The sequence below is a fragment of the Protopterus annectens genome, chromosome 12.part0 (genome assembly GCF_019279795.1).
Source record: "Protopterus annectens isolate FY-2018-M chromosome 12.part0, PAN1.0, whole genome shotgun sequence".
NCBI classification, from domain to species: Eukaryota; Metazoa; Chordata; order Ceratodontiformes; family Protopteridae; genus Protopterus; species Protopterus annectens.
This window is the reverse complement of record NC_056746.1, coordinates 1,313,060,900-1,313,085,199: the sequence shown is the minus strand read 5'-3', so window position 1 is coordinate 1,313,085,199 and position 24,300 is coordinate 1,313,060,900. Positions and strand designations below refer to the sequence as shown.

The 24,300-nt window shown below is 38.8% G+C and overlaps 1 protein-coding gene across 3 annotated transcripts in view; it reads right to left on the bottom strand.

Annotated features, from left to right (window-relative positions):
* TAF4 (TATA-box binding protein associated factor 4) overlaps positions 1-24,300 on the bottom strand; it is a 641,126-nt gene that overhangs the window by 58,493 nt on the left and 558,333 nt on the right. For all 3 annotated transcript variants that reach the window (XM_044090373.1, XM_044090375.1, XM_044090374.1), the window contains one exon: positions 12,413-12,521. In XM_044090373.1, the coding sequence (XP_043946308.1) occupies positions 12,413-12,521 (109 nt within the window). The remainder of the gene's footprint in view (positions 1-12,412; positions 12,522-24,300) is intronic.

Here is a 24,300-nt window from a genome sequence, read left to right as displayed (position 1 = left end):
TTGTTAATTAATGTTTTATCTAAAGAATTCCATTTCTGTGGACAAAAATGCAGTGATAAATGTAATGCGTTAATTTGAGTGTGTGCAGTGCTTAATAAACATTTTTTTTATTCATTCCATCGTAGTGGACTTGACTCCTGCGGTTCCAGCAGTACCACTTGAATCGTTATAAAATCATCATTTGCTTAACCAAAGTAGCCAGTCATTGAATTAAGAGTAAGAACACTGATAGAGACCACTTCTCAGCACTAAACATCTTCAGCCAGCCCCCTGGGGATGCTATCTATTAGCTTTACATAATATTCAGCATCTTTCAGCCACCATCCTTTTGCCTCACAGAGTTAATCGTTCTCATTATACTCGAGAGTTCCTTTTCATCCAAAAGGCAATCATCATATTTTTTCACAGCTTGCCTAATCTAACCTGATACTGGCATGCATAGCATTTTAAGTCATGAAACATCAACATCTATGTACATTTCTTTTAAATAAGATCCCATTACTGTACCCAATGTACTGTACTATGACTAGCAGTTTACCACGCAACATTATGATGCTAGTGGATTCAAGAGTCACTGGAGGCATGGTTAATTCAGAAACAGCACAGCACCTTAACATGGATCCTGATTAACCCTTATAGGGTGATACTTCATTCACATATGGTGAAGAACCGTCTTAATAAAAATTAATAAGCTTAGTTGCTTTGTTCTATACAGAATCTGTCACTGTTCCTAGTTCTAAGAAGTCCGTGAAACCTAAGAGTAGTCAAAGTAAAAAAAAGGTCATAATCAAGGTCCAGATATGAAACCTGCATGTAACTAACATTTAACACATTTCATATAAATAAACTTCATAATTTTGCTCATTAACCTCAACTATTCCCCAACCTTAGTTACCTTTAACAAATCAATCTTACATCCTTCATCAGCCTTAAGTCCTTTAGAACTGTTAGTTCAAAAGTGCTCTATTGTATAACGTTTTAGTGGGTAACCGCAAAAGTTCCCTTATATATTCTTAAGAGACAATATGAAAATTGTCTAACAGTGAATTCAACAATGGGTTATAAACTACTTCTAGTCCATAAGGTTCTATTAGGCAACATGTCAGTTATATTTTTATCATTAAACAAATAGTTCAAGATCAATTGAACAAAGTCAGTTATTGAATCTGTAACGAAGGTAAATCCCAAATCCAAAAAGTAAAACATTTTAGAAGTAGGGGACGGGGGAAAGAGGCTGAGGTCAATCAAACTACTGAGGCCAGTGAAGAAGGAATTAAGAGAAAATTATAATTGGGTCTATATTAGAAGAGCGAAGTGACGAAAGAGTGAACGTTTTTTCATCGACACGTAATACCTGAGGTCTGAAAACAGCGAAGTTACAGAACACCAATTTTTCCCAAGGGAAAAAAAATCGCTGGGCCATTCTCCATACTTTGTTGTTTTCTCCACTGGAGTTGATATATTTAAGTAGAGGGGGTGGGGGGGTGAAGCCCCCCAGTTTATTTTGTCTTTATAATTTTTTTTTTTTTTTTTGGAACAGCGACTTTTTTCCCTGGGGAAAAAATTGCTGTTTTCAGACTTTGGGTTTTACATGTTGACGCAACAGCATTCACTCTTTCGTTGTTTCGTTCTTCTAATATAGACCCATTATAATTATTGTTCTGCTACATTTTATGACTGGCATTAGGCAGCTTTGAATTTGGGATTTACCTTTGTTCCCCAGTCGATAATATAAACAGAAAAGCATTTATATGTTAAAGATTTGAACACTGTTGAAAAAAAATAAAAAGGACTTGTTTGAGGAAGGATGTAAGGTTATCAACAGAAAATTATATTTATAAAAAAGAAGGAGAAGCCCAGTTATGAAGTGTAGGAGTAAACACACCAAGGCAAATGTCCAGAAAAAACGTAAACTCCTAATACTGCTAAAACCACACTGAAGAAGCAAAAAGAAACACTGTAAAATCCAGTATAAATCCAATGCTCTTTATTGTAGGTAAGTGCTTTCGCAACCAGCCCTGGTTGCTTCCTCAGACCAAAGATTACAAAAAAAATTCATCCCAAACTTTAAAAGCCTTGAAACCTGTGTCACATGACTATGACCAATCAATTAATTAAATGAGTTAAAATAATAAGTACATTCAAAATGCAAATACACTCAAAAAGCACATTCAAGGCAATATATAAAAAACCAGCATATAATGTAAACGAAAAATACAAAGAACATACATAAACATACTATATATATATATATATATATATATATATATATATATATATATATATAAAAATACATATAAATAAAAATAAATAACCTGCTATACTAACATACTAATACTACCCTATCTGTAAACTCACTAATGAAACAGCTTTCTTCCTAATATTCAAAAATACTGTATGTATAAATAAAGAAAAAACATCTAACGTATACTATATTATATTACATTATATTATATTATATGCTGTCTAAACATGGTCTAACTATAAAAATGCTGGTATAACCCTATCTATAAATCACAAAATTAAATACCTTTCTTCCTAATATTCCTACCTTTCAACACGGGTTTCAGAGATACATAATCATTAAGCCCAGGTAGCGTATGAGATGCTAACATATTTGATGAATACAATTTTTGTACGCATATTACCAGTGAATAGGAGTGTTTTTTTCAAGTGCCAAAAATACACAACAGCATTATTAATCCAACATACTGCCCAGTTACTGCAACAAATGGATCTAAAATAGAACCGCTTACAATGCTGATGGATTACAAAACAAAGGAAAATACTGCTTTACTTGTTCAGGATTTTGGCGTTTTTGTGAAGTAATTTCTGATGTTAATTTTGATAGTGAAAATATGCTAGTGACTACTGATACAGAATCATTCTATACTTGCATTCCAACACGAATTAGGATTGTTCAAAGGCTTCTGTGATGGCAAACAAACATACATGATTTGTTCTTTATTAGACCTTATTTTAGAGAATATGTTTTTTCTTTTTTAAAGGGGCTGCTTTAAAGCAAACAAAGGGAAGTCCTATGGGGCTTTTAATGTCAACATCATTTGCAAACCTAGTTTTAGCATGATGTGAACAGAAAATTTTATATAAGGTTTAGTTATTCAGATATATAAAGGTTGTTTTATTGATATTTATTTATCTGAATGGGCACACAAACATTTAAAACCCACACAAATAAAAATGTAATTTTTGGTGTTTACATGCATTCTTTATACAAAAGAGTGAATTGTATAGATGTGGGGATCTTTCTGGATTTCATGAGCAATTCTTTCACATCAAAAATGTTTAGAAAGCCAACTTACATAATATCTGCATGTCGCTGGTTGCCATCCAGTATATATACAAAGAGATGTTATTAAAAGCCAATTTATTAGAACATCCAATTTAAATTCTAATACAACAACCATTCTGAATGAAGCGGAATTGTTTGTAACATGGTCAGTGAAAGAGGCCATAAGAGGCCCAGAGCCGAACAAATAGCAGATTAGGTAATAGGGATTCTTGTTTTAAACCTATATATAGTAAGATGGAAGAAAACTTACAGAAAGAAGTGCAATTAATGGAAAAGTCCAAATTTTCACTTTTGGTTACTCCCTCAGTAAACAGTAATGAAATCAGAAATGTTCTAAGGAAATGGAAAATAATTCCTGAGAATGTGAAACTGGCCACAATTTTGGATAAAGTTTCATAAATTAAAAGGTGTTAACTTAAAACACATTCTTGAGACTGGGTGCCCAATACAGAAAAGACTTGCAACCAAAGCAATAATAAAAATAAAAGGAATGTGTGCCTGTAATAGTTGCATTTATGTAAGAGTCCAAACGTGTATTTATAACTTACAGGGACAGCTGTAACAATCACCTTGGCATTTTAATAGCAGTGCATCTGGAGTTATATCTATATATAAATACACACACACACACACACACACACACACACACACACACACACACACACACACACACACACACACATTCTGCTTTTACTGTACTTGTGTTTCTTCCTACTTTATTTTGCTTTTGCGTCATCTTAAAAGTTCTCAATTGTATTTATTACTGCTTGGTGTAACTCATTCTAAGCCTTTTAGTTTAAACACTTGGGCTTCAGACCAGTTGTTTTACATTGAGAGGGTTTGTGGTCTGCACTGTAGTGGCAGAACAGGTAGCTTACATCCTTCTAAGTTGGGAACTGCTGATTGAGGGCTCAGTGTCTGTTATTCTAAAAGTATATTAATTCTGGTTTAAGCACTTGGGCTTTCAGGCCAGTTATTTTACATTAAGAGGGTTCGTGGTCTGCACTCTTGTGGGAGGAGAGGCTGGACTCTGCCCTTCTGAGCTGGGAATTTCTGGTTGAAGGCTTATAGTGCATGCATATCTGAATTTCTTCTTACTGAAATTGGTACACCTTGTTTGCTGTAGCATAGACTAGATCCAGGCCTGCTGAATCTAGCTTTGTTTGTATAACTTGAGCACTAATCCAGGCATTATTTAAAGTATTCAGTTGTATTTATTACTGCTTGGTAGTAACTTGGTTAAAGTACAGCTATCATTCTAAGTCTTTTGGATTAAGCACTTGGGCTTCAGACCAGTTGTTCTACATCAGGAAGGTTTGTGGCATGCACTGTGGTGGCAGGACAGGTAGCTTTCATCCTTCTAAGTTGGGAACTGCTGATTGAGAGCTCAGTGTCTGTTATTCTTAAAGTGTATTAGCTCTGGTTTAAGCACTTGGGCTTCAGGCCAGTTATTTTACATTAGGAAGGTTTGTGGTCTGCACTCTTGTGGGGGAGAGGCAGGACTCTGCACTTCTGAGCTGGGAATTTCTGGTTAAAGGTTTATAGTGCCTGAATATTTGAACTGTATCTTACTGAAATTGGTACACCTTGTTTGCTGTAGCATAGACTAGATCCAGGCCTGCTGAATCTAGCTTTGTTTGTATGCTTGTTATTTCCCTGGAACGCTAATTCCACCTAAAACGCTGCTTCTCAGCACTTCTGTGGATCCCTAGTGATATCTGCATTGCTTACTGTACTTATTTCCTTGCTTCGCTTGAAAGAAAGTTACTGTTTGTCGTTTTTGCATTTAAGTTACCTGTAACACATTGCACTTGTTACCTGGCACTTGCTCACTAAAGCAATTATAAGTCAGCACTAAAAATTAAAAGCACTACACCCTCGCTCCCCATTGGCCCTTGTTTTCAATTATAAAGGAATTCCCAATATTATTCTAGCATGTCCAAAGGTCAGTTGTCAATCTCCTCTCGGTCCAGCTGGTGAATATGGGAATCTTGAGGCAATGTTACAACTGCCTCATGTACACAGACAACCCTCTCCTCCTCCCAACAAATTCCAACACATGTGAGAGATGCAACCATATAGCCAAACTGGAGGCTAAGCTCTCTCAACTCAGTACTGGCATAACCAGTCAGGAGGAGAAGGAAACCACACTCACTACAATTCCAGTCTCACAAAGACCTACCATGACAGCAAACCAAACACATAATCACACAAAAACATACTCGGAGGCTCTAAATAAAGATCTGCCTAAGCAGCAGAGACCTCCAAAGCAGACACCCAAGCAACCGCTACCCCAAAACAAAACACGTGCAACACATATCTCACAAAGCCAGTGTACCAAACAGTCACAGCCCTTAAGGCTAAACAACACACCTGATACACTTGTAATAGGTGACTATCGTCAGGCACACTGACGTCCCACTCAGCAGGCTGAACAAGGAGAAGGTCACGGTGAGCAGCCTGTCTGGCGCTAGGATCCGCCACATAACACAAGCACTCAGGTCACTCCAAGGCAAGTACAAATATTACTCAGTCATTATCCATGCTGGTGTGAATGACCTGAGACGTACCTCCCTGGACTACATGAAAAGAGATATAGAGGAGCTCTCTGAGCATGTAGCCCAGGCTGGTATGACCCTGACCTGGAGTAGCATCTTACCCTCACCAAGAATGATGCCACAATATGAAGACAAGATGATCAATTTCAACAATTGGCTTAAGTATTGGTGTCATTCAAAGGGGATCCAATGCCTGTCAGCTTGGGATGATATGCACGACAAGCCACGATGCTTTGCTAGGGACGGCTTGCACCTGTCACCCCTGGGATTTCGGATATTGGCAAAGGCTCTTGCTACCCCCATGGTGCCTTTTTTAGGCAAGGCTCAAAAGACAAACCCACCTCCATAGGTATCACAAGGGATAAGAAACTAAGAGTAATGCTACTCAACGCCAGAAGTCTAAACCTCAAGATGCACGCACTCGAAACTCTCCTTAGCATGGAGAACATCGATATCTGTGCAGTAACAGAAACCTGGTTCAGGACTCCCGAGAGCACACCAGCACTACCAGGTTATACCTCATACCATGCTTTTCGGCCCCAAAACTTGGACCGAACCACAAAAGGAGGGGGAGTATTGATATTCATCAAAGATACCCACACCTCCAGGTTGGTGGCAAAGCACGAAGCATCAGAGACTATCCATGTGCAACTAACAGTGGGTAAAACTGCCTTCCAGTTTATAGCCTGCTACAGACCACCCTCCCAAACCCAGAAACCCCACTAAGCCTTCCTGAGAACACTGGAAAATATGAAGGTCTCTCCGAACACCATTATATTGGGCAACTTCAACTACCCAAACATAGATTGGGAGCATTACTCTAGCTCCAACACCCTTGCCCAAAGGTTCCTAGAATTCATAAACTCAAATGCTATGGAACAACTTGTTACCACTCCCACTAGAGGGGAAAACATACTGGACCTGATCATCACCAACATGGGGACTCTATGCACCAGACCAGAAGTGTATCCCTCACTGGTAAGATCAGACCATAAACTGATCTCACTGGATATTCACATCCCGACCCCACCCCTGCCCAGAAAACCACAGTGAAAAACTTCTCTAAAGCAAATTTCACACTCCTCAAAAACGAGGTGGAATCCTTCAAAGCCCCCGGGCCTGTGGAAATTACAGCCCAGACCGCAGAATCCTTTATAAATACATTCTATGAACACCTTCAGGAATGCATGGATCATGCAATCCCAAATGAAACCAAGTCCCAATCCTCCAAAGGCAGGCGACCTGACTGGTGGACCCCAGCCATAAACAAACTCTACAATAGAAGGAGGAAGCTACTACATGATAGAGCAAAATCCCAAAAGGGAAGGCATCTCTGATCAGTATTAGCAGAAAACTAAAGGCTCTCATAAAATCGACAAAGGCCAGCTTAGAGAGAAAAATTGCACAGGACACTAAGGATAATTACAAGGCTTTCTTTAGTTATGTTAGGAACCTGGGTGGGAATTCCCAGATATGCTCAGAATTAGTCCAAAATGACAAAAATACACGAACCCACAGACATTGCCAACATCCTAGCTGACAGGTTCAGCAAACTTCTCCCCACCCACCAAAGGGCAAATATCTATCCCAGCAGAGTGCTGCCCCTGACATCTCAGATGCTCAGGTGGGAGCCGCCCTCTCCAAAGCAAAAAACACAGCATCAATGGGACCAGACTGTGTCCCAGGCTGCTTCCTACATGAACTCCAAGAAGAGCTAAACCCAAACATAAAACTACTGTTCAATCTCAGCCTTACTACAGGATATGTACCCAAAGAGTGGCGTGCAGCAACAGTGGTCCCTCTCCACAAAGGTGGTGCCTCAGCGGACCCTGGAAACTATCACCCCATAAGCCTGACTAGCTTGGTCTGCAAAGCTATGGAAAGGATCATCATGGACCTCATAAATAAAGATATTGGGGACCTACAGACACTGGATCCTACCCAGTTCGGCTTTGTTAAGGGCAGATCCTGCCTCTTAAACCTGGTTGACTTCTTTGAAACAGTCACCAAGGCCATTGTGAAGGGAAGGTGGTCCACACAGCCTATCTGGACCTCAAAAGCCTTCGATACAATACCCCACTTGGGCATTATAGATAAGCTCACCAGCTTAAATATAAACCCCTATGTCACTGGATGGGTTGCAAACTGGCTCAAGGACAGAACCCACATGGTTAGAATTGCTGGAGCCATGTCAGACTCCAAACCAGTTACAAGTGGCGTCCCACAAGGCTCAGTCCTGGGACCTCTCTTGTTTGGTATATATTTCTCGGAGGTACAGGCCAACACGGAAGAACTGTGGCTGACCAAGTTCGCAGATGACTGCAAACTGGGCGCCATAATCGACTCTCCAGCCGACACAAGCATCCTCCAAAAGGGCCTCATAGAAACAGACAACTGGTGCCAGAGCCATGGCCTCAAGCTAAATGCCAAAAAGTGTATAGTCATCCCCTTTGGCAAAAACAAAGTGCCCACAAATTACCACATAGGTGGTAATCCATTAAGTACAGAAGAAGTAATTAGGGACCTGGGGACCCAAGTTGATAGCAATCTCTCATTTGACAACCACGTGGCCAAAGTGGTTAGAAAAACATTTTATATAGCCCACCTAATCATGAAGGGATTCACATCTAGATTAGGGGATGTCATCGTGCCTCTTTACTCATCCCTCATCAGGCCCATAATCGAGTACAATGCCCCTTTTGGGATGTACCTTACCAAACACCTGCAGCAACTGGAAAGACCCCAAAAGTACCTCACCAAGAGGATCAAAGGGCTCAGACAGATGCCATATGCTGCCCGGTTAAAGAAACTCCAGCTCTACTCAGTGGCATACCGCCTGCTCAGAGGTGACCTGTGCCTGGCGTATAAGGCCATGTCCAACCCGGAATTAAGGGACATGCTGCACCTCAAAAAAATCCAAATCCCATCATGTTACACGCTCGAGAGACTTGAACCTCGGCACTGAAATAAATGGGACATGCTGGAGGGACAGATTCATAACAGAGGCTCCCTTCACTATGGAATAAAATCCCAGTCCAGGTTAGGCAGAGTCCCTCATTGAATCTCTTCAAGAGGAATCTTGATGAGTGGATGGGAGATCATAGGTTTACCGGGTATCACTTCTGTGTCACTGTTAGACAGAGGCACAGTATACTAACCTCAAAAAGGGCATAGCAAAATTAATTTATAATGGGTGGCGAAAGCCAAACATACTCTGGCTAGGCTTATAAATGCCCTAGGGCAGATAGCCTAGTATGAACCTATATATATATATATATATATATATATATATATATATATATATATATATATATATATATACATACACACACATATATATATATATATATATAATATATATTTTATATATATATATATATATATATATATATATATATATATATACACACATATATACATATATACATATATACACACACACACACACACACACACACACACACACACACACACACACACACACACACACACACACCTCATCTTACAGAAGGCATAGGGTGAAAACTGGTAAAAAAATTCAAAATTCAACAATATGAACATATGTATACTATAAAAGAAAAATGTTCTATACAGCACAGAATTATTTATCCAAATGTTAAAGTAGTTTGTTTATGATATTTTAGATCAGGTAGTTAGAGATAACAGAGGAGCGATTTCAACAGTGCACCAGAAAAACAAGCATTTCAATGGCAACTAAAGATACAGACTATTGGGGCTCACTGGGTCTGAATTAATATATTACATCATACAACTTATTACTATTAAAACCTTTAAAATAAAATGATAGTTCCAAGTTTCCAAGCATTATTATTTATCTGTAATTTTTTTAATGATCTACTTCCATTACTTAATTTTATATTTTATTAATATGAAATAGGAAAATTTCTGCTGTATTTTTATTTTTGACCACTAGATGATAGTAGAGAATGGGGAATGATACAGTTTCTGCTTTGTTTTTATTTTTTTTTTAATTAGTCATTTAACTAAATTAACTGTTTTTGGCTTGTTAATTACACCATTCAGTCATATTACTTATATGGGTGTTTATTTACGAAGTGGCATTACAAATATTCTGATTCTATCTGATGAAGTCTATAATTTTAGAGGACAGCATTGTTTACAAATTTTGATTCCCTGTTATTTTAGCATTTCTAAACTGTTGAGAGTGGAAAATGTAACCAGGTAAAAATATGCTTGCCAAAACATTTCCATTATCCTGGATTCACCCCTTTAGGGATGTGCAACATGGATATGTTTAAAACTGTATTTCTTGTAGGCTTTGGCTTCTTTCAGCCAGCAATTATTGAAACTTAGATATGTTGTTAATGCAGGAGATGCACACCTAATTACACCTAGTTAAAACACAGTTTAACAACATCGTATGAAAAGTCCCGTCTGGAACAAAAGCAATGCTGACTGTATGTATAGCAGGCATAAACCACATGACTCACAGCTGTTAAATCTGGTTAGAAACACTGATGCCCCTGGAAAACAACCACTATAATGAAGTCAATTATAGCATAAGTACCCCACAAACGTTTATGTGGAGTGAAGACTAAGCTTTAACAACTGCAGGACAAAGACAATGTTCCCAGGGCTATCGTCAGTATCAAACCAGATGGATTACTCTCTACTCCATGTGGTATGCAATGCTAACATGGATGGATACGTTAACACCCTAAAAAGACAACACCATAAGTCATGACCTATACCAGATAGAAAATTAGCTTTCATTATTAGCAATTTTTCTTTCCATACATAAGGTTCACAAAGAATACTACTGGCCAGGCATGATTATAAAGAGATAGTGAGTTTCCTGCTGAAACAGCACAAACTGGACAAGAAATTCTCTATTTAAATAAGCCATTCATCCCTTTCCAGTTTAAACTTTTGCAGATGAATCTAAAACTATTAACGTCCATCTCCAGAAAAAATAGATAAAGCAGTGGAATGGTAATAAAATATGTTTCTCCACATTCCATGTGTGCCTTCATTTCCTTCACCAGCTAATCTGTAGCTTACCAGAACCTCACCCAATTCCAACCATCCAAATTTGGAAGTCAGAGGATCAGTGTTTGTGGATCTCTCACAGGTGGTCAGGAAGGGATTTACTCACAGTAGATGCCACCTTTTATATGGGCATGTAATAAAACACAGTGTTGTTTAAACATGGCCAAGAGACAGTCCAAGCCCCCCTGACTTCATATGTTCAGTTATGCTCTCCAAACGCTGATAAGGACTAAGCATAAGCCAAGTACATTTTCACCACCTCTAAGAATACATACAGTCATAAGAACTCTTGGTCTTTCTTACATGCTTAAACATTCAGGCTCCCTAGAGAAACTAAGTCACCACTGATAAAGACATGCTACATCTAAACCAGCAGGTAATCTAGAGCTGGAAAACAGTCAAAGCTAAAACATGGCAAAAATAAAAGTTTCAGAGATAAATGTATATGTTTTTTTTCAGATTAAACTGCTCATGTGCAAAATGCATGGCAGTATTAACTTGAGAAAGGAACGTAAATGTTTGTATACATACACAACAAGCAAACCATAAACCATCTAAAAAACAAAGAATGTTGTTTTTTTATGCAAGCCTCCAGTGAGACAGACAGACAGACAGACAGAGACACACACACACACACACACACACACACACACACACACACACACATGCACAAACAAGCAATTCCCCTTACTTACATACACACCAAATGAAAGGCTGCAGCAACTCAGAGAAAGAGCAAAATACACTTTAAAGTGCATTCTTCCATCCTACCCTTTATCTATCAATGCATTCCACACACTACCACTATACCAAGATTTGTGCCATAATCCAATAAAATAGATAACCAAAAAGAATAATGTGGACCACACTGCGTTATACCACAATCAATACTGGTGTGTAACATGTTAAAGGTAGGTGCTTGTCAGTTACAGACCATTAGTTACAAGGGTTTTCACTGAATTCTTACATTTACACAATAATTAATGCGCTTATATAACAAACACTGCACAATCAATAACAGCACCAAAGAGATCACAAAAATGAAAGTCAAACAAAAACAGAGAACTTAAACATCAGTAAAAAAGAGAACACATTTGAAGTTTGTATTTCAGAAAAAATAAAATTAAGTAATTTGTAAAAAATGTCTGAATGAAATTAATCAGTTGAAAAAGTAAACCAAATATCTATAACTAAGGTTTACAACTCGTAAGAAAATAGAAAAGGCTTCTTGAGAAAGATGGTCTTTGACTATATGAATAAAATTAAATTATGAGCCAAGAAATAAAAAGTTTGCAAATGAAACTGATATCATATATTAAACTAAATAAAATGTACAGTACCTACCCCTTATTAAAGTAAAATCAAAAGTTACTATTACTGTTGTATTTGCATAGTCGTAGTCTTAACTACATCATATTATTCCCTGGGAAAGTGTATCTAACGGAGTTTTACGCACTCTGTATATTAACATTCAGGTTACACAATTACTAAAAGTGAATGAATATCTTACCTAAAGAAACCACCTCCTGTATCCTTTAGCTTATTTTTCTGATTGGCAGCTACTTGTGCTGAAAATGTGGGCGGGCCTTTGGCTCCAGGTAATACTGTAGGCTTCATTACTGAGAATGCAATCACAGCAAAATTAAAAGTCGTTAACCTGATTTAAACACTTCCAAAATGAACAGTCAAACTTTATGCACCACTTGCATTCAGTTTCTTTCCAGCAAGAAAATACTGCAATAAGAAAACACAGCTTTAAAGAACTCATCCAACAATCAAATACTACATACAATCTGTGCCCCAGTACACTGTGTATGTGCTCCACTAACATGGCACAAGGGTCTAATACTGTAGCAACCTAATGAAACTACTTAAAAAAAAAACACTGGGCACATCCCTGACAGGCTCATATTCTGGGTTATACCTTCAACCTAAGTGTTCTGTTGATGGAAAGCAACACTGACCAGTGAGGTGTTATCAGAACTGGCCCTGGAAACACTTGTAAGAATTCATTTTTGCAGATTTTACTAACTCTCTAACACATCCTATTTAAGAGTACAAGAGCAATACATTCAGGAAGGTCTATAAACTGACTTCATAGCATTTTTTTTTATTTGAGATTTGAGTCAGCTCTTAAGAGCAAAAAAATGAATATTTTTTCTGAGCTATTTTTTGCTCCTCACAACTGACCATCAGCTGCTCTTGGTGTCTCTCCTCAATCACCCACCTCTTCCAGATCTACTCCAACAACACTAGGGCTGACAAGGGTTTGAAAAATTCTGGGGCAGAATCACACTGCTGCCAAGAAAGTGTTTTAACCCATTATTCCCTATTTCTCTGCCCACCCAGTAACATCATGTGGTTAGGGCATGCAATTGGCATTATCTCTTGACCTCTCATTTCTGAATAAAGTGGATGTTAGAAGGGCACCCCACCCACCCTCAGGCAACACACTCATTTTCCCTGGTCTACCCCTAGGAAGCCAAGCCATGTGATTGTGTCCCATGCATGTGTACCTCCCTAGGATGAGCATGTATGTCCTTCCTGCCTGTGCCATCAAGTACCCAAGCTGCTATTCAAACTTGGGTTGCCTTGGCTGTAGACAGGGCTTTTTCATTCTATGTCACTAGAGCATGCTAAGACTATTCAATTATTGACTGGTGACTTACTTTATACCGCCATTAAACCTTAAACTAAACATGTCCCTAAAATATATATAATTATTTTTGCTGAGTGACAAACGCAAACAGCACAGATGAGGAGAACAGACAAGTAATCATAAGAGATGTAAAACAGCTGCAAATGTAAGAGGGTACAGAAAGATAAATGGTAACAGAATGCAAAGGGTAATCACACAGTTGGCCTGTTAGGAAATAAAGGCAGGGGATGCTCATCAGGTAAATCAGTGAATATGTTGTATCTAAAACTCCAGCTCTCATGGACTCTGCACATAGAGAAAAAGTACAAATAAATAACGTAACAACAATCATTCCTGACTTAAATGAGGTTACAGAATGTGGCAAGAGGCCAAAAAATCCAACCAACAAGAAAAGAACACTATAAAGACAACACAGTAATTACAAATACCAAATAGGGAACTGAATAACTGATTAGTTAATTAACTAGTTAAACAGGTAACTACTATATTTATTCTCAGCTTATTTACTTTACACCTTGCCCTTCAGATAGAGGAAGGTGTACAAATGAGAACTCTGATGTCATCCAACAAATGAAGTGCTGATATACAGGTATACTTGAAGTAACAAACTGTCTTTCAACTTGGAAAGGGCAAAGGGTGGGCACTCAGAAAGTACAGTTGCGCAAGTCCTATCTACCTGTAACAGTAGATGCTCGAATTCCTCACTGCCTCAGTGGCATTTGGGGTTATCTGCCGAGGTAACCTAGTACTGGCCAGTTTTCAAAAGTTCATACTCCCCTCCTTCTCTCCTCCTGTGACAGCTGATTGGCTGAGCATATTCAAAGAAGGAAGCCATCAGCTGTCACTGGAAGCAAGTGTTGAGGCTTTTTCACTTCTACAAAGGAGGAAGAAAGTACCCAAAGCCATAATCATCTAGCAAGAGTAAATTCACAGTCAATCATAATGTCATATAAAAACAAAATCCAACAATAACCAAATCAAAGAGGCTGAAACCCACCTCATCTATGCATAAACTGGAGGATGGTGGGTTGGTGCTACCACTGGGACAGTGAGAAATTCAAAGATCGACTGTTACATTTAAGTAGGGTTATGTAACTGTATTATGTTCATCATTCCTGCTGCCTCAGTGGCATTTTGGGTTGATTCTCAAAGCTTACCCTAACCTTGGAGGTGGAAGGATAAGAGATCCAGGAGCCCAGCCCGGAGAATGGTCCTAGCAAAGCCTGGTCTGGACCTTGAAAAGGAATCCAAATTGTAGTGCTTTGTGAATGTATGAACAGAGGACCAGGCTGCTACCTCTAGAATGCTTCTAGAGTCTACCCCTTTCCAATATGCCATCGGGAGGATAAGACCCTACTGCAATGAGAATTAACCATGCATGGAAGAGATTTACCATGGCAGGAGTAAGAGAAAACAGCAGCAGAGGATAACCTTCATGCAATAGTTTCCTTAGACACAAGGAGACTTTTTGTAGCCCCAGTATAGGAGAAAAACAGCTGCTCAGCATTCCAAAAGGGCTTTGTGATGTCAAGATAGTACCGGAGCTCCTTGTGCACATCCAAGGTATATAGAATCTTTTCTCCCTTTTCTTGGATCAGGCTAGAACACTGGGAGACTCACAGCTTGATTCAAGGTAAATTCAGAAACAACGTCAGGCATGAATAATGGATTAGACTGTAACACAACCTTGCCCTTGTGAAAAATCAGATAAGGTTGGCCCACCATAAGAGCTAAAAGCTCAGTGACTCTCCTTGCAGATGTCAGAGCAAGTAATGAATCACAAATCAACCTAAGAAGCAAGCTGAAAAAGATGTAAGGTCAATTTTTCAAGAACAAATCTGAGATCCCAATTACAAAAAATTTGCTTTGGGGGGGTCCCCAAGTGCAACATTCCCTTTGTAAACTGTTTAACCAAAAGAGACAAAAGAGGGGGATCTATGGGTAGATTAGCTGAGATGGCCTCAGATGCACTATGACACAAGCATTTCTAAGTAGTTCACACAAATATTTCAAAACCAAAGGGGTCAAAACCTTTTCAGAACCTCTTCTATTGGCTAGAAACCACCTAAAAAACCTGTTTCACTTGTAAACATAAGATTTTCTAGTTGCAGGTTTTCTTGACATCCTAACACCTGATGCATATCCTCTTGGAAAAATACCTAAAAGCATCAAAAAAGAATAATCCAGACTGTCAGCTGCAACTGTTCTAAACTGGGGTGTACCATTCACCCCTGATACTGTGTGAGCAGATCCAGTCTGTGAGGAAGCTGGGGGTAAATACCCTTGGCCAATTTCATTAAAAAGAAGAAACAACTTTGATTAGGCCAAATCGGGATTACCACAATGATCTTTTTGTATTTTTTTTCTTAATCTTTAGAAGTACCTTGGGAATCACTGAAAAAGGTTGAAATGCATGCAGAGACATTCCTGGTCAAGGGAATGGTAAAGAGTCTATCTTCCAAGAATGGCTAGAAGGATGTCTTAAACCAAATTGTTTTTCAGTTGTATGTTTTGAAAAGAAGTGAACAACTCTACTTGAGGTGTTCCCCAAATCTAGATCAAGTCCTGGAAAACCTTTAAATGAGGATTCCACTTGTGAGGGTCTGTCCATGATCTGCTATGTCTGTCTGTCACTGTTTTGCTCTGGTGGAATGTACAAGGCCTGAAGAGTCACATAATGCTGTAGAGTCAGCTCCCAGGCCATCACTGCCAACCAAAGATGGAGTGACCTTGTACCCTCTTGCTTGTTCAGGTACCACATCACAATAGTGTTGTCTTTGACCACTAGAAGAAGACCTGAAGTCAATATGTGGTGAAGGACCTTTAAGGCATGAATCACTGACAACACCCCATCTACATATATGTGTTTTGGCATGTCCTGCAGACCCCAGAAGCCTTGCATTTGAACTCCCATGGACACTGCTTCCCAGGCAAAATCTGAAGAGTCCATCTAGACAGACTGGACTGGGGTCTGAAAAGATAAAGGTGTCCTGGGATTCAGACACAGCTGATCTCTCTACCACTGCAGCTCCTGTTTCACAAATCCCAGTAGTGATACCTGGAAATTCAAATTCTGCAATAGTAAAGACAGGCCTCTAGTATCTAATAGCACAAATACATACTGCACTTCTGATGGAAATACTGAAAGTTTCCTCATAAACAGTAAAAATGAACATTTGCCATGGACAGAAGTCAAATAAACACTCCTACAAGCAGAAATTCCCACAGGAATTACAGTAAACATCAGCAGAAATAAAATGACAAAATACATATTGTTTTAAATAAACATAAAAATAGGAAAAAAATAATAAATCTAATAAAATGAGAGTAAGAGGCCCCCCAAATGGGGCTTACCCGAGTAGTAATTTGGGAAAAAACAGCACTGGATCCAGTGTAGAGTCAGAGAACTTTCTTTAGATAGCAGAAAAAGACTAAACACATTTCCTCTGGCAGGCTGAAGGCTTCCTTCTCAGGATATGTTCAGCCAACCAGCTGTCAAAGAAAGAGGCTGGGGTTGGGGGGATCTGAGCTTTTGAAATTTGGCCAGTACTGGGTTACCTTAGCAGACAACCCAAAATTCCACTGAGGCAGTGGGAAAGGTATACATCATTGTGTGTGTGTGATGCAAAACCTTTTTAGAATTGTTACAGCACAACAATTTAAGGAACATTAAAGATAAAGAAATAGTAGAAAGCAAATAATAACAACTATAAAGATAGCAATGAATATAATGCAAAGTAACATAAGCATAATAAACTATGAAGGAAACCACTAAATAAAATTTCACAAGTAGTCCAAAGCAGCAGCTCTGAAGCAGCAATCTACCTGAAGATGTTGTGGAAGATGATGTACTGCTTGATATGTAGAAGTACAAGAGGCTGTTCACATGTGGAGGGAAATTGTCTGCATTTGAAAACTTGCACCTCGTCCATCTATGGGTCATCAAAGCTGTCATACTATTATCTTAAAGGTTATAAGGTATAACAAAACACTGAACCACACTGAGCTTTTATGCTGGAATTGGAAGGACAGACGTGCACACTTATTCTATTTGCTATACAGTCACAGAATTCATATGCGGTTCTGTAATAGTTTGGATCCACTGTGAAAGTACTCATGGTGGACTTGGAAGACTTGAATCGAAGCTCAAGCACCAATGTTATGAGCTGTTAAGTTTTAATCTGCCATCCAATGCTTGATTTCCTCATTTTCTAACCTCATAACACTAACGAAACAGTGTGGCCCAGGGTTGCTCCTGAAAGACACCTACACCTAGTGGATTTCCTCAATTAAATGAGCAACATAAAAATAAATAAATGAACTTCTATTTTAGGGTGACAATGATCAAACAAGGAAAGAGAGCAATGTCTAAAAAACAAAACAGAAGAAGCAAGATGTCTGCTGGTTCACAGCAGACAATGCAACATACATTTTTAGAATCTAAAGAGCAGGTGTTCAAGTTAGGGAGGTAAACGTCACTGTATACGTACAAACAAATGACCTAAACATCAAACACATTAGACTATAGCAGGAAGAAGTTTTGAAACTGAGGAATAACTTCAAAAAGAGTACACATGGGGAAAACCTTAAGTAGTACATGAATAAAGCAGTGTGATGTTTTGCTGCACAGACATTTAGCAGAAAACTGGAAGCTTTGGATTCTGAAATTCATCTTATTCCTCAATGTCAGCAAATTAGATGACAAGCTTGAAAAGGTACCAGTATGCAACATTTGATCATGTCACTGGGGAAGAAGCCTTAATATTTAACATAAGAATATAGCAGAAATAAAGGAAAAATTCCAGAATTACAGTAAGCCTCGAAAGAGACTGACATTTATTCAAGTGGTGCAAGATCCTCTCGGCATTAAGGATGCTTACATTAGTGATATGCAGAATAGTGTCGAAGATGGAGAATTTGGTGAGTTGCATGAATCATTAATAAGAAATGAAGAAACAAGATGCAGGATATAAAAAGAAACAGACCTCACCTTATCAGAAGCTCTGGCAAGTGAAATTACTAGTGCACAGTTAAAATAATTAGCTGAGGAAAATGGATGTGTTTCAGAATTAAATGGAAGTTAAACAAAACAAAAACTGAGAAATAAAATTATATTGTGCTGCAAAAGTAGGGGACATGAGAGAAGAGAACTTGCGAGCATTCACTGTAACAAAAACGGAAATTAAAAAAATGAAGACTATAACTGAAATTCACGTTTCACATAGTGTGTGTGGCTAGACACATGAGAAGCAAGAGCCAGATTTCAAAATTTTTTCTAGAATCTCTCCTAGAAAAGATATTTTTGTTAATGTGCCAAAGAAAGGATAAGTACACTCAAAAGAATCTGCATACTGTTAAACAGAAACATGAAAATAAACTGTTTGTGGGTGTTACTGAAATTAGTTAATATAGACAACTCTAAAATCACCTCAAAAACAAGTTAATCTATTGGAAAAAATGCTAAGAATTAATAAACAGTATGTTGAAGTTACACTAGCCAAAGATATAAAATGCAACAGTTTCTGGGAAGATAATTTTAAAGCACTGAGGTCAATGGTTCTGAAAACTAAACTGTGTGCACCAGTTGGCATCAAAGTGTCATACATTTTGAAAGTGTAGTATACAGACAGATCTTCCATTTTGGGTCAAGTAGCTTGTGTAAACCTAAGAATGCTAAAACAGATTATACGTGTAAAATCAAAGTACGAAGATGCACAGTCATTCATACAGTTACAGACATCAACATGATGGGAAGGGAAGATGAGAAGCAGAGCCATAGTAATGATATATTTTATGACATGGCAAATTTATGTAAAGATTTAGGAAGGTAATCAGGAAAACATCAGATGCTAACATGTTCTAACATATGTCAGTAGTACATGCTCCTAAAAAGTATCCGTAAACTTTCATAACTACAATACAGCAGGAATTTACAGAAACAGAAAGATTATCTGCCACTAAACAGCAATCAGAGCACACACAATGGGAAACAAGATTCACGCGTATAGCTCCACAAGATATGAAGTCAAATAATTAAAGCAGAGCATTAGTCACTGCTCAGAGCTGAAACCATGATCTCAACAATGTCAAATGCTAAGCTTTTTTAGTATTGTATGCAAACCTGGTTTCTAGCACATAAGGCTAGTGAAGCAAGCTCTAAGTTGTGCATGCTTTATAGGGCACTGCACAGGTACACAATTGCCAGTCTGGTGGCTTAGAACGAGAATGTCCTGAAGTGACAAGAGTTCCATTAATGGCTCAGTCATCTGATGCAGCTGGATAGAAGGACAGGTGTGCCTATCCTGAGGAAGGAGTGCTGGTGTAAACAGATCATGCATCAGATCCTGGTGGAAGCCAGAACTTAGAATGATCATCAGGTCTGGTATGCAGGAGGGCAGAGGAGGCATGGTCACCCCAGGGCCTTTGGTGGGCTTTCCCTTGGTAGCTACTCCTTGGGGAAAATCCTGGATTGCATGACAACATAAGTGACACTGCTAGCTTCCAGACCCATTCCACCTCCCCTTCCCTCCATGACTGTGATTGAATCAGTCAAAAGGATATCACCCGCCAACCACTTTCTCACTTCCCTTACCTTCTAGCCAAGCAGGCAGCCCCAGCCACAGGGAGGTGGTACCAAAAGTGGAATCAGGAGGAAATAGGAGCTGAAGCCAGAACATCTCATGGTCAGCAAGAAGCACACTCAAGGTGGGCACAAAATAAGAAAGGTGAACATTACTTAAACTTCCATATGGCAACTCACCACCACCAGTGGTATTACAAAGATATGCAGTACAAACTAAATAAAGTCTTAAAAAGTGTTTATAGACAGCTATAACAGTGTGAGATGAGACAGGAGAACAGCATAAAAACAGACAGATATAACTGAGAACTACATTAAATAAGTATAATTTGAATTTATATCAGAGTACATGCAAAATAAGAGCAATAAGTCTGAAATATATTGGTCATAGTCTAATGTCAGAGGGAATGTAGCCAGGTGCAAAAAAAGTCAAAGTAGTTGTGCAAATGCCAAAGCCAGAAGACAACCAGGCATTACACAGGTTTCTAGGAAAGATGTGGTATTTTGTTAAGTTGGCACCAAATTATTAGAGACATAATTATCTCAAAAAGCTATGACAGCAAACAGTCTGGGACCAGACTGTAAAAAAATTTTGAAATACTTAAACTAGTTACATATTCTCCAACATTACAGTACTAGGATACAAATAAGCCAGTTATTTTGCAGGATGGCAGTTAGTATGGTGATCCTAAAATAGAAAAACTAATATCTATAGCTAAAGGGCATTTACAAATGCACAAAAGATACAGGTTCAAACAGCATTACTTGCATTTGTGAAATAAGGCTGTGTAAGAAAGGTGTAAAGAGTGGAATCTTTGTTGACTTGTTAAACTTGTGGGAAACTGAAAAGCATTTGCCTCACTTCATGTCATTAACATCTGGAAGGACAATGAGGGGAGGGGAAGAGGAAAGAAAAGTATTTCTATGAAACCTTTCACAATATAAACTGGATGTTTTATAGCACAGTATTTTTTCATTCTTGTATGTGATAAAGTTACTATAGTAAACAGATGCCTTTTTTCTTACTACTGCTCTTTCTTTCTTGTATATCAGTATTTACAAATATAGGTGTTTCCATGCAAAAAGAGAAGAAAGGCTAGACAAAAGCATGTTTACGTTAATAGGAGGTAATCTTAGACTGCTGAAGGGGGAGATTTAGTGCAAATGTACAGAGATCATAATATATGTAAAGCTAATATGTTTTCTCTTACTTTTTCATAGGTGAATGTCTGGATTGAGACCCTTAGCTTAATCTAATAAGTTTTAAGTGAAAACAAGTAAATACAACAACACCAAATATCAAAGTTTTCCTTCAGCAATAAATGTTTCTGTTAGTCTCTCAGACTGCAGCAGAGGTCTACATTTTTTTCTCTTACGTTTCTACAGAGACAATCTGATAACAGGGCAATAAAAGCCACAACACTCGTTTCTTCAAAAGCTAAAATTTAATGTTTTCTGAAAGCATGCAAGTTGTTTTCACATCTGGGATGGGAATAAAAATAAAAAGAGAACAGATATCAATCAGTGTAACTAGTAGCACAGGCAATAACATGCTTCTTAGCATGGATAAAAAGAAGTTATATACTTACCATAATGTTCCATCTGTACTGCCCATTTTCATTCTTCAACTGTTGGGTCCTGATCCGACCCTCGGATCCAACTCAGCCTTTACTTTAGTTCAAAGCCACAAACAAGCTCTCACCCACAATGCACCAACCCCTATCATACCTCAGATCTTGTTTGCTGTTTTACATAAAGTAGAAAGAACTACTATAAAAATCTTAACAGAATAAGCTATATCTGGAGCTCAACATGAAGGATGGGGTGTCCTTATAATCTCTTATTCTTCCAGAAATCCACTATAGAAGAAGGTTGGGGGTTGGAGGGTGGGGAGTTGAGGAACAATGAAAATGGAGAACACAGATGGAATGTTACGGCAAGTGCATAACTTCTTTATCTGATGCTGTTAATTTTCATTCTATCTTTAACTGTCGGGACAGAGTAAGCAGCTACCTAAAATCTTAGGTGGACTCTAAGGAAGGATATTCCTGAGCACAGTTGAGCCAAAGGCTGCTCTTCCACTCGAGACCAGATGTAGTTTGTAATGAGTAATAAAGGTATGAGGATTGGCCCAAGTTGCAGCTGCACATATTTTGTCCATGGAAGCCCTGGATAGGAACATTGAAGAAGAAGTCGCCATGGCCCTAGCTGAATGAGCGCTTAGAAATTTTGGTAAGGATAAACCCAATTTGTTGTAGATAAATGATATGCAATCTGTCAGCCATCTGGCTAAAGTCACCTTTGCAAATGATTTTCTCAATTTAGAATCTGCAAAGGACACAAAAAAGAAGTTATGTTCCTACCATAACGTTCCATGTTAGTTGTCTTCATCTCGCCTTCTTTCTTGCTGGTTGGTTGGGATCACAGCCGATCCTCGGCTCCGACTCAGCCATCTTCAATAGCTCGAGAGCTGTTTACTGGCTCGAGGCTACCCCTTATCCCATAATGCCTAGCGATAGCTACCCAGATCTCATTTGAAATAGCTAACTCCAGATATAACAAGAGAATAAACCAGTCAAAAGAACTGGTTGGCTTATACCTCCCATATCCTCTAAATAAATAGAGGAAAACAAAGAATACTCAGCCAGTGAAAAATTACTCCTATCGATCCACTAGGTCAGGGGGACGGAGGGCAGGACGCAAGAAAGAAGGCGAGATGAAGACAACTAACATGGAATGTTATGGTAGGAACATAACTTCTTTATGCTAAGTTGTCTATCTCGCCTTCATTCTTGCTGGTTGGGACAGTGTCCCTAGCACCTAAAATCCTGGGTGGCTCAGTGGAACAGACTCTTCAGAACAGTGGAAACAAAATCAGCTCTGCTCCGGGAGACCATATCCACCTTGTAATGAGAAATAAAGTTATGAGGATTTGCCCACGTAGCAGCTGCACATATGAAATCCATGGGCAACCTAGACTGGAAAGCTACAGAGGTGGCTAATGCCCTAGTAGAATGACCTTTCGGTTTAGATGGTAATTCCTTATCCCATAACTGATAAATAAATGAAATAGTATGGGATAGCAATCTGGATAAAGTAACCTTGGAAACTGGGAGACCTTGTTTGTTTGAGGCATTAGACAGAAACAATTGGTCTGATTTTCTTATTTCTTTAGTTCTATGAAGGTAAAAACGCAATTGCCTGTGCAGGTCCAATTGGTGAAGTTTGTACTCTGCCTTGTTGCTATGATTGGGGAAGAAAATGGGGAGATCTATAGATTGATTTAAATTATGTTCAGAGCAGACTTTGGGAAGAAATGAAGGATTTGTCCTCAGAGTAACTCTATCCCTATGAAAAAACAGATAAGGGGGACGGACACATAGTGCCTGTAGTTCTGAGACTCGTCTGGCTGAAGTAATAGTAACCAGAAAGAGTGTTTTCCAAGAGAGAAATTTGATGGAGCATGATGCCGCTGGTTCAAAAGGAGGCAAAATTAAGGACGTTAGGACTAGATTAAGGTCCCATGGAGGAGGGGGGGGGGGTCTCTCACTGGAGGTCTAAGAAGAGATGTCCCTCTCAAAAAGGCTTTACAGAGCTTGTGAGACATGATGCTTGAATTCTGTAACCCGATGTGAAAATTAGAAATGGCTGCTAATTGCACCCTAATGGTAGTGGAAGCGGCTCCAGAGTGAAACAGTTGTGCTAGGAACTCTAGGATCTCATGGACTGGGGCTGAGAAGGAATCTACATTCCTAGACTCAGCCCAATAAGAAAACCATTTTCATTTGCTAGCATAAATAGTCCTGGTGGTGGACTTATGTGAGGAACCGATAATCTCATGGACTGTTGGGGAAATGCTAGGGAGCCTGGCTAGGGTTGGAAGTGGAGCAACCAAGCTGTAAGTTGGAGAGTCTGAAGGGACTGATGCAACCCGCCTGATTGATGAATCAGTAGATCTGGAATCGGGTCCAGGGCTGATCGAGAAGATAGAGGTGTAGGAACGGAAACCAAATCTGTCAAGGCCAGAGTGGGGCAATGAGGATCATTTTGCAACCCAACGGCTTTGCTTTCTGTATGAGTCTTGGTATAAGGGGAAAGGGAGGAAATGCATAAAGGAGTCCCTGAGGCCAATCGTGGACTAGAGCGTCCCTGGGTAGGT